The 11,268-nt window shown below is 41.4% G+C and overlaps 2 protein-coding genes across 2 annotated transcripts; both read right to left on the reverse strand.

Annotated features, from left to right (window-relative positions):
* Positions 1-306: 306 nt before the first annotated feature.
* LOC4345076 (diacylglycerol kinase 4) lies at positions 307-9,202 on the reverse strand. The gene is made up of 12 exons (XM_015794806.3): positions 8,502-9,202; positions 5,261-5,383; positions 4,866-5,003; positions 4,695-4,780; positions 4,214-4,313; positions 3,750-3,825; positions 3,107-3,189; positions 2,092-2,162; positions 1,569-1,646; positions 1,213-1,300; positions 949-1,065; positions 307-663 (listed from the first exon to the last, which is right to left on the reverse strand). Exons 1-12 carry the CDS (start codon positions 8,973-8,975, stop codon positions 499-501), a joined length of 1,599 nt encoding a protein of 532 aa, XP_015650292.1. The 5' UTR covers positions 8,976-9,202; the 3' UTR covers positions 307-498.
* LOC107278766 (pentatricopeptide repeat-containing protein At5g66520) lies at positions 5,261-8,413 on the reverse strand. Its single transcript, XM_066303383.1, has 2 exons — positions 6,491-8,413; positions 5,261-5,383 (listed from the first exon to the last, which is right to left on the reverse strand). Exon 1 carries the CDS (start codon positions 8,365-8,367, stop codon positions 6,616-6,618), a length of 1,752 nt encoding a protein of 583 aa, XP_066159480.1. The 5' UTR covers positions 8,368-8,413; the 3' UTR covers positions 5,261-5,383; positions 6,491-6,615.
* Positions 9,203-11,268: the final 2,066 nt, after the last annotated feature.

Raw genomic sequence — 11,268 nt, forward strand, 5'->3', positions numbered from 1 at the left:
TTTGCACTAAATTAGAATTTAAGTTTGATGGATTGAGTCACTTATACTTGAACTGACAACTTCCCTGTGCCCCTATCCTTCTCGCGATATAGAAGGGATGGTTGAAAGCTCGAACAACGCCTATAGTTGATGTGATGCAATCCTTGAGCTATATCTACACAATGTGACCCCAAAACAGTGCTCATTTTCTTGGAAAACAAAAACGTGGCATAAAGTCCGGATGTTCTTTTTTTTTTCCCTGTACATTTAGTAAAAAAAAATGCATGTAGCAATTACTTCATGCAGTGTTAATTGAGAACTTGGATCAAAGCACAGGGGTATATGGCTGCGTCCCCTGCAAAAATATCATATCCTCAAAACTTCATATACAGTGAGATAGTTAAGAATAGTCAGGGTTAAGTCTGGCTTCCAAGTTGGAATCCAGCTTGGAAAATTTTTCCTTGGCAGCTCTAGCAAAGGTCAGGGCAAAGAAATCTGGGGCTGGCTCTCCTGTTGTTACTAACGATCCCCACCATTGATGATTAGAGATGGGTAAGGGACCTTCTTGATATCGACGAACGTCGAGTACTCGTGGTCCAATGGTTGCTTCCATGGCTCCCCATCCATTTGCATGTATGCATCCCTCCATTGCCCACCTTTGATCTCCAATCGTATTGCTGCTGCCTGAAAACAGTAGGTAGCGTCGCTTAAATAATTTTGAGGATATCAGTGTCGAATGCCATCTGGAGTTGTAATTTGCAAAGTAGCTGTTTATCTAAACTGATGATGCCTTTTCCTGTTGAACTAAGTTGTAATACTTCTTTTTTTTTTTTACCTAATGTGATGTTTGTTCACAGGTGACATAGCGAAAAATTTACTACTACATTTTTAACCTTTGAGCTCCAAATTGAACAGTAATGCATTAAAATACCTTCTGCTATTCAGATCTTGTGCAGGGAGCAAAAGTACCTGAGCTATGTGCTTTGCAGATATTAGTTCAACCATCACAAGGGATGCATGCCACCCTTGCTTCAATCCAAATATTTCAAGAAGACCATCGTCTGATTGAGCTTCGACAAATCCTCTCTGTTTACATAAAAAAGATAGAAGTTCTCTTGATGATATTCCAGTTAAGAAAAATAGCATGCTTTTTAGTATTTGCGAGGAAGTTCAGGCTATTGTGCTTTTCCAATAAAGCAATCATAAAAATGACAAGCAATTTACTCAGCACACCTTTTCCAAGTATTCAGGCTTCAAGTTTCCCCATGGATTCCTTCCACTTGCATAATTGTGAAGGTTTAATGCAACAATAGCCCTGACACTGAAGTACAACATGGCTGCTCAATATAAACTGTATCCTCTATACTTGTGCCAAGAATAATTTCTAGTTCAGCCGTGAGACTTCATTACTTAGTGTGCCCATATATAATAGTATCAGAACTACTAAAGTAATCTGTTTATAATAGTATTCTGCAGAGTTCAAACTGGAGAACAGTGACTTATGCAAGGATCATTATTGTTTCTGAATTTCAGATCTGGAACTAAAATCATATAACAATAACAAATAGGAAAGAAAAACTTCAACTTGCCTTGATGGTACAGGGATGTTCTCCCACTCAGAGCTGTCCAACTTCTTTATTGATAAACGAATAATGTTCGTCAATCCCCTGATATATGAAATGAGAATCAAAATAAGAGCCTTTTTCCTGTCTCTGCCATTCTAATCTCAGTTTTGCAAATCAGTATCTGGAAGACGATAACAGAAAAGAAACATTTCATATCTATGTATAAATACAACCTTGATGAGTTTGGACAGAATGAAAAAAAAGTAAATACAATTAGAGAAAGTTATAAGTTTTCATAAATATCATTAGAACATTACAAATTGATACAACATAATCAATTAACCATGATTGGCACTTGGTCAAAAGAAAAACTTGAGTATATTTGCTCTTTGTAAGGAAAACACATTGTCATCGGATCATTTCTTCCCCAAAAAAGGTATAGAGCAGAAAACACTAAAATAATCAAATGATGGATGGACTTTCCAGATTTCTAGATATCAGTCAAACATAAGTATGCCTTAAACTAAATCGAGGGGGGATACAGCACCTCAGTTCAGGGTCGCTGACACATTGTGTAAAAAACCATCCCTGCTTGCAGGTATACCCTGCGTAAATTAACTGTCATAAAATCAGCCAATCAGTAATTTAGTTAGCAAAAAATTCACTGTTGAAATATTATTTATCATATTCATCAACAGAACAGAAGGCTTATCATGACAAAGTTCAAACGTCAATTATGTACCCGATCAACTGACAATTAGAACTTATAAGAACCATCATTCAATAAATAACGTGCTTCAACCCATGTATCAAACCCTATTTGATGTATATATGTTTACAGTGAGAATATGTGGAAGCCTATGTTACTTACATCAGATCAAAATTAATAGCTTGCGAGTTGCGATAAGTGTTGAAAAAGGTAATGTCATGTGCGGCCAGACCTACGGCCGGCATGTGGAAGTCAGAAGCAGCACACCACGTTCCAATTACATCCCAATTGAAACCCTTTGCTTAGGATTGAAGCCATTTAATGTATCATCCATGATATATTTATATTTATTATGGTTCATTGTCTTTGTACTTAAAATTTTATTTATTAGGGCCTCTCATTTAGGGCGATGCTCCTATTCAATAGTTTAAAGAAAAGGAAAAAGTTATCCAATCTCCTATTCCCCTGTGTCCCTTGCCAGTCTCCTATACGCCCCTCCTGCACGGACATTCTTCTTGTTAATCAGTCACAGACTCACAGTACAAGCTGGTCTTGTCAGGAATTGCTTTTAGCTAGCAGAAAATACACTGGATACCCAAAAGAAAACAATTCATTAATATAATGGGCCCACTGTTCTTCAGCTGTCCTCCCCTTATCTTTTCTTTTAAATAATTTGTACCATTTAACATTGCGTCTATAGACGGCAATCTTGATCCCATTCAAGGGTCAACTTTATGATTATACAAAGAACAGGAGACAGATAATGAGCACATGCTAATTCAATATCAGGAGTTTGGGCTGAGAAGCTTTTGAATTGCCATAAATGATGGAAATCTCATCCCTGAGTGCATACCTTATTAGATAAAGGACCACTAGCAAGGAATGGCTTTTCATCCCGTAGATGGTGAAATCCATACGCCACTTGAGCATCCATACCTGCATTACAACAGAATTTGCATCCTCAAGGTCCCTTCAGAACATATGTAATATGCATATTGAAAATGACAACATATAGTAACAACAAAGAAAGCCACACCGTAGATAACTTCTATGGTAGCTTTCTCTGACACTGATAATGAATGTAAGGGGTGACAAATAACTGAGATATAATTCATCTCATTATTCCAATTGTAGTGCTACAATGTGCATTAATTTTGTTTATTATAGAACCAAAATAAGCATAAAGAACATCACAACAAACAATACAAACATACATCGTAGATTAAAAACTTTATGAGAATGTAATAACCAAAGGAGAATTTTTCGAACACCTAGTTACAAGGTTATTAGCATAAGTGACAAAGCACAATGGTCTTGAAGATACTTTCCCTTGATGAGATGCATCATATGAAACCATAATAGATGCTTAGAAATGTAGAATATGACAATACAAATTATTTATGTGTGGCCAAGAGTATATCTAGGACTTTGGAATACACTATAAACACACTATTGAATAATGAACACAACTATAAGTTATCATGTAAAAATTGTACCTATGCTGAAGTAATTATAGAATACGCCATCAAAGCAAGAAACTGTTTCAGGCAACTCCCCTTCAGCAGTGCCGTCCTGCAGGGTAGACTTGTATTAATCAAGCAGAATGCATTTGTACAACACTTGAAGAAGATAGTATAAAAATAATTGCTCCTCTAGTCATAAATATTTGGCATTTAGGAAAATATATGGTTAAAAGTTTTAAAATTTGACCATCTATAATATATATAATGCTTAGTTTAAAACCAAAATATGATATCATAGATTTGCCTTGAAAAATACTATCATAATATCATAAACTTATTCTCATAAAATTAATGGTCAAAGTTTCACAAGTTTTACCAAATCTTATCGTGCATGTCATATTTATGACCAGAGGGAGTACGATATAAAATGTACACGGGGTAGACTTCCAATGCATTTGTACAACATTTCAATATATAAGATAGTAGAAAATAATTACATCATAAAAGGTACACTCTCCAAGATTCCTAAGGGAGTGAGGAAAATCCAGTTCTTCCTCTTCATCTCCTCGTTCTGGCATAGAAACAACAATATGCCAACTGCAGAAATAACTAATTAATCAGCAACTGGAAGTGGTTATACTGGGGACGTGAGTATTACATGTTGAAGGAGGAACTTGGTCATAAATGCAGAAATATTGGGACAATACGCTGAATAAACAAGTACTAACGCGTAATTAGAAAAAAAGGTAATGGTCCGATGTATGTTTGGGATCATGTTAGTGTCTAAAATTACATATATTTGGAAATAGAGGAGTACATTGCTGGGACCATGGTATTGCGAAAAAGTGATACCTATGCGGACTTAACCAGCTCAAATAAGGTTTCTTAACATAACAAAAATACTGATGTATCATCATCAAACTGCAACCAGAATGCACAGAAGATTAAAATAACTGGCCAACAAAGTAAAGAAGTCACCTGTCTAAACAAGAAACTGAACCAAAAATAGCTTTGTACAGAGATCGTTTAGCAGCTGCTTTCCATCCGAAAGGAAATGAAGCACCCTGAAAATAACTGTGAGGTCATGAAAACTTGCAGTAAGTAGCTTCATAGGAAGACGGAAAGAGTGCAAGAAAGAGATCGTTTTACCCAGCCAAAACTCCTGGAAAGATCATTTCCTGTCCCAAGTGGTATAACAGCAACTGGAGGAATTGGTTCCCTGTTCTGAACATAAAGGTCTCCTAAACATCCCAACACCCAACCTACTGTACCATCACCTCCTGCAACCTAGGTAGGTTACAAACTGTAAGTATTTAGAATTCTGAAACTTTTGGAATATGAGAACGGTTCTGCTGACTAGTACAGGTTTTCCATCATACGAAAGAACAAAAATAAAAACATTTTTACAATTTAGTACCTTTGTGAAACTACAACAATGACAAAAATAAGAGATGATGTGATTAGTATTCAGCAACTCAGGAAAAACACAGAATAATAATGATGTGTTCTTTACAGCTATGGAAGCTACGAAAATGCATACATACCATGACTCTTAGATTATGGCGAATGGACTTTGCACTGTGATCACCAGCGTCAGCAAGTTGTTCCAAGCAACCCAAAACATATTGCACAAAGTCAGAAGGCTTCACAACAGTAAGATCAAAAACCTGCTGACAAAAGGTTGTTAATAACAAAGCAGTTATTCCTTAATCATTTTAATTTTTCAAGAACAGCAGTCCCAATAATTGAAGATATTGTATGATGCTCAAACTTTATTTAACAGAACAAGAATAGGAAAGCAAGTGATTTGGCGTGCTCAAACTTTCTTTAACAGAGCAAGTATCTATAGGAAATCAAGTGATTTGGGTTGAGGTGTCCAATTGACCCATTTTAGTTCTTTTGCAGAAATAATTCAAGGGCATTTAACCGAAGCAGAGCAACAATTTAGTTGGAACTGAACCATCAATAAAGTGGGATTTGGTCAATTAGCCGGTACAGTTACCTACTTCAATATTTATTTATGGCCAGTGATGAATTTGTAGTTTAAGCGATATCCTACCATTCTGCATTTTCATATATGTTTTTAGTGTAGTTAACTAAAAATGATTATATTTGCTTACAAGAATGGATGTTAAATGACAGTAAATAAAAGTGTATGAAGTAAAGCCAATTCAGACTAGTATGAGATAAACTAATTTAGTGAAAGTTCAGAGCATATCAGAAAAGGCTAAAGCAATGCATTTGTTTTGCATGGGACTATGGATCATCAGAATCTTTCCAGCATTTGCGTAAGTTGAGGACTACGACTAACTATTACACTTTTCCTTGGTTGGAAAACTGTTGGACATGAAAGTATTCCATGCACTCATTATGCTTATGTGCCCTGCATCGTATCCAAATTTCTCATGCCAACACAAGTAAATTAACTGTTCTACTCTATTCCATAGGGTTCAACCATGTGTTTCCCTAGCATTTCGTATTCGATATCAACCCATATTTTGTTTGTAGTGCTATTTTGTATAAGCGTGATAACAATGGAACAATAGCATATCTAGACTAATGTACCAGATTCATACATCATGATAGATTTAAAAAATGCAGTATGCTTGGTTCACAATTGGATTTGGCATGCTACCAGTGCAGAATTATATTATTGTTCTGGAACAATCACCTCAATACCAAAGATGAACAATAATATCCATGGAAATTAGCTTAGTGGCAGCCTGACTACATATGCAGATTAGAACTAGCAGGGAGTTTTATTCCTTAATCACCTTGACATTCTTCATTCATGACCCCTGATGTATACTTCAAGATGAAAGAGATTTTTTTTTTTCATTTGGTGACTGAACTACTTCATGAATCAAGTACTGATGTTATTCTACAGATCTGTTAATTACTACCAATAGTCCTTGCACGAACAACTGCCATCTTTGAACAAATGGAATCGTGTTCGATCTCTAACAATAATTTCTCTACCATATACTTTAGATATAAGTTTGGTGACATGATGGCAATCATGGCAAACTCTGAGGTTCTTGACTATCCGAATGGGCATATCATCACTTGTGTTAATCAAAGCAAATGCAATTGCCATCTTCTCACTATGACGGCTGAGTGCATTTTCCTTCTCTTCTTCTTCAATATCAAGCAGAACTTCCTTCTTATCAGGCACATAACCTTCCTCCAACCTTATCCTACTATCAATCTCATCCCATTTAGACAAAATCTCTTCTATAAAAGGATGGGACAGATCTCCAACAATGAATTGGTGAATAACTCCTTTAATCTCCACAGTGCTGCATCCTGGTGTCTTATCAACTCCCTTCTCACGCATTAGGTGCCTAATTTCCCTTGCAGAAGCATGCCTACCAGAGGCAGCATATATGTTACCCAGAAGCACATAAGCGCCACTTTTATCAGGCTCCAGTTCAATCCAATGCTTGACAACATACTCAGCCAACTCAACATTCTTATGAAACCTACAGCCAGCCATCAAAGCACCCCAGATCAAGGCATCAGGTTTCATGGGCATTTTCTCAACCATCTCTCTGGCTTCGTTGAGCAAGCCATTTCGTGCCAGAAGGTCCACCATGCATCCATAATGCTCGATCTTCGGTTTGATACCATACTTCCTCACCATAGAATCAAAAAGCTCCCGCCCCTTGTCAACCAACCCAGTGTGTGTGCATGCGCACAATGCACCAATGAAGGCAATGTCATCTGGCTTCACACCTAATCTCTCCATCTGGGAGAATAACTCCAATGCCTCCGATCCTCGACCATGCATTGCCAGGCCTTTTATCATAGTGGTCCAAGCCAGCACATTCTTTTCCTTCATCACCTTGAACACCTCCATGGCGAGCTGCATCTCACCACATTTGGCATACATGTCAACTAATGCAGTGCCCAAAAACACGGTGATCCTAATGTTATTTGCCTTGAGGTAACCATGTACCCATTTGCCCTGCTCCAGCACGCCAAGCTGCGCGCATGCCGCGAGCACACCGACAAGGACCGTGTCATCCGGGCGGACACCATCGGCCTGCATCCGTGCGAACAACCCCAGCGCCTCCCTCCCGTCCCCAGCCTGCACGTAGCCATTCACCATGGCGCTCCACGACACAGCATTCCTCGCAGGCATTTCGTCGAACAGCGCGCGGGCGTCGGTGACCCGGCCGGCCCTCGCGTAGGCCGTGATGAGCGTGTTGAACGTGGAGGCGTCGACGGAAGCCGCGGTGCGAAGCAGCACGAGGGCGTCGGAGAGCCGGCCGAGGATGCCCGCGTGGACGCGGATGAGCGCGTTGCTCACGAGGAGGAACCCCGCGAGGCCGAGCTTGACGGCGTGGGCGTGGACGGCGAGCGCGAGGCCCCGCGCGCCGGGGACGGCGGGGGAGAGCGCGAGCGACTTGAGGAGGGAGGGGAGGGTGTGCGGGGTGGGGTGGTGGCCCGCGCGGAGGAGGTGCGCGTAGAGCGGGAGCGCGAGGTGCGGGCGCGCGGACCCCGCGAGCGCCCGGATGAGCGCGTTGTGGAGGTCGGCACTCCGCCGCAGCCACCCCGACGTGACCAGCGCCGCCTGGATCCGCGCGACCGCGCGCGCGTCGCCGCCGCACCGCGACAGCAGATCGACGTAACGCCCGACGCCGACCATCTCATCACCTCACGTCGTGCTCTCCAACCGCTCGACAAAATGCCTCACCCGCACATCATGCCACGCAACAAAATATATGAGAGAGAGAGAGAGAGAGAGAGAGAGAGAGAGAGAGAGAGAGAGGAGGTGTTGACCTGGTCTTCGCCGATGAGCTCCTGGAGGCGGGTTTTGAGGACGGGGCCGAGGCGGCCGCCGCTGCGGGGGTTGACGAACGCGACGAGGGGGGACTCGGGGGCGTCGTCGTGGGCGACCTCGAACCACGGGTTGGCCGCCGACACCTCGCGGCCGCCGCCGCTGCCGCCGCCTCCTCGCCCACCCCGGGCAGCCGCGTTGCCGGCGACGTAGGCGAACGCCCCCGCGGAGGGGTCCTTGGCACGCAGCGCCGCGTGGACCGCGGCCCGGAGCCGCTGCGGCAGCGCGGCGCGGGCGCGGAGGTCCTCCTTCTCGAACGCGGAGACGGCGGCGCGGCCGAACCCGCAGCTCCGGAACGAGAGCGACTCGATCAGGCCCCCCACGAGCGGCTGCGGGGGAGGCGTCGACGACCGCGGCGGCGACGACGACGACCACACCTGGTCCCCGCGCGGCTGCTCCGACGCCGACGACGACATGGACGCCGCGTCCGAGCACGACCGCGACCGCGCCCGCGATCGCGATCGGAGGTAGGACGCCGGGGAAGACGTCTTGGGAGGTGGGGGGGATCGCCGGGTGGGGCGGAGGAGGGAGGAGGGGAGGAGGAGGAGGTGGTGGTGGAGGAGGAGTTTTGTAAGGTTTTTTTTTTTTCTCTTTTTGACGCGGGAGGGAGGAGGACGAAGCGCTCCTCATCGACATGCAGCGCAACGAGAGGAGTAACAACGAAATTTGGAGCAGGACAGCTGGACGTACATCAGAGATGAGCACACATGCGAATCGAGTGAATGTAACCATCGTTGTTTTGAAGATAGTTGTAGGCACACTTTTCACCATCCCCAAATATGGCTATGTTTTTTTTTTACATTGCATGATAGACGCGAACACATTCCTGCACATGTAACAGCACAGTCATATCCAGCACAGTCATACCCTGTAAATATGTCATCTAACACATACTTTAATAGACGAAAACTAGGGCATATATTTGATTTCACTAATATTCTGTTGAAAGCTTACATGTATGTGCGTAATATTTGTGAGTAGCTTTAGATATAAGATTTTTTTAGTTGGGTATTTCTATCTCCATGAACCCATGGATTTGGATTGGATCTATGATTATGTTATAAAATTTAGATGAATTGTTTTGTTCATATTTTAAATGAAATCTAAAATTCACTACTACAGTTTAACTAACAAGTTTTAAATCTAACGTGGAATATGCCAAACAGTGACTAAGTTGATTTGTAGAATTTAAATTTTGTCCTAAAATAAGTTGATTTCTCTTTTCTTATAAGCGTTAGGACTAAAGAAGTTAAATCTTTTGAAAACCACTTACCACCAACCATCAATAGTGCTTTTTTGTTTTAATGAAGGATACTTTGATCTTTTCTCTATGCAATGAAAACATGTGAACCTATGAGTTGATTTATTTTGGACAAAGTGAGTGCAATGTAGCTAGGGATCAATATCAGTCACATTAGACCTCCTTGGAAATGCGGGATTTTGAAAACATGAATAAGAAGAATGCAATTTTTTTTACATATTGTAAATTTCTATAGGTGTTAGAGTCGCATGAATTTTGTGAAGAGTCTATTGGATGGCAAGTAGGAAATGCGACAATCGAAGAAAACATGAGAGGAAGAATTTAAGTGTGTTCCAATTTCCACTATATAAGAAGTGACCACTCTTATCGTAAAATAAAATGAAGTGACCCGGAAGAGTCATTTCAATCTTCTTGTTCGGTTAATATGTCAACTCTACTTTTTTATTTATTTCATTATTTTATTTACCACTATAAGAGCCTGTTGGCTCCTAATCTATTTTAGATAAAGTCTTTATACTTTATTTATCTTGCTTCCTCTGTTCACTGTTGCAACTAATTCTAGTGGTATTTCTACAAGTATGTGTGCTTGGGCATCGTTTTTATCTAGGAATACATGATAGAGAATTGGACGAAGTAGTCAGTTGGGTGGTGACTAGACCGGCCATTGTTTAAAGTCGGCAGCGTTAGCAAAGTGAGCATAGCTCAACTGGTTAGGTTCCTTGTGGTGGACCAGCCCACCCGGGTTTAAATCCTAGATTTGATACGGGTGCTCGCATTTACGGCTAATTATTCTTTCAGTGGTAGGCAACGTACCCGTCGACAGCGAGGCGCCTGTGGTGACTTCGTCAATCTCAAGATATGCCAGCCCAGTCTTCCGAAGGTGCTCATAGGGGTAGGGTGTGCGTGTGTGCGTTCATAGGGGTGAGTGTGCGCACGTTGTGAGCGCCTGCGTTTGTACTGTGTTTCTCAAAAAAAAAAAAGTCGGCAACGTTAGCTCTACTTAAGTTGGTGTGTTTTGGCATATTAGCACCCCTTTCTCTTCCCTTTCTTTGGTGGTGCTACTGTACTTGAAGCAAGAAACATAGTATTATGACTTTAGTTAGCTTGTTTAATTAGAAGTAGTAACATGAAACCTAGACCAAAGGATCCTTGTGGATTCGATACAATACTCCCAAGTGAAAGGTACAATGGTTTTTTGTATGCTTGCGGAATATTTCTTTTGGGCATAAATGGTATTTTTGAAGAAGCGCATTTGTGAAATCAACAAAACTCTATAGTTAGTTTCTGATGGTTTAGTTTCATGAGGTTAAGACCAAAATCCTGTAAAGATAAACAATCGATTGGTATATATTAAAAAAACTATGATATCATAGATAGGATTGATTTGTTTAGAGTCCTTCCTTATCTTCTATCTCTGTACTCTATCTATATATACACTGTCCTAGATG

This window comes from Oryza sativa, chromosome 8 (genome assembly GCF_034140825.1).
Source record: "Oryza sativa Japonica Group chromosome 8, ASM3414082v1".
NCBI classification, from domain to species: domain Eukaryota; kingdom Viridiplantae; phylum Streptophyta; class Magnoliopsida; order Poales; family Poaceae; genus Oryza; species Oryza sativa.

Bases quoted from the DNA above. Each gene is read 5' to 3' on its own strand.
- LOC107278766 (XM_066303383.1), bottom strand. From the start codon at position 8,367: ATGGTCGGCGTCGGGCGTTACGTCGATCTGCTGTCGCGGTGCGGCGGC.
- LOC4345076 (XM_015794806.3), bottom strand. From the start codon at position 8,975: ATGTCGTCGTCGGCGTCGGAGCAGCCGCGCGGGGACCAGGTGTGGTCG. The intron at 4,781-4,865 runs GTAAAACGATCT...AGTTATTTTCAG, and splicing joins TTTCCAGGAGTTTTGGCTGG to GGTGCTTCATTTCCTTTCGG. The intron at 2,163-3,106 runs GTATGCACTCAG...ATTTTATGACAG, and splicing joins GTGGTCCTTTATCTAATAAG to TTAATTTACGCAGGGTATAC.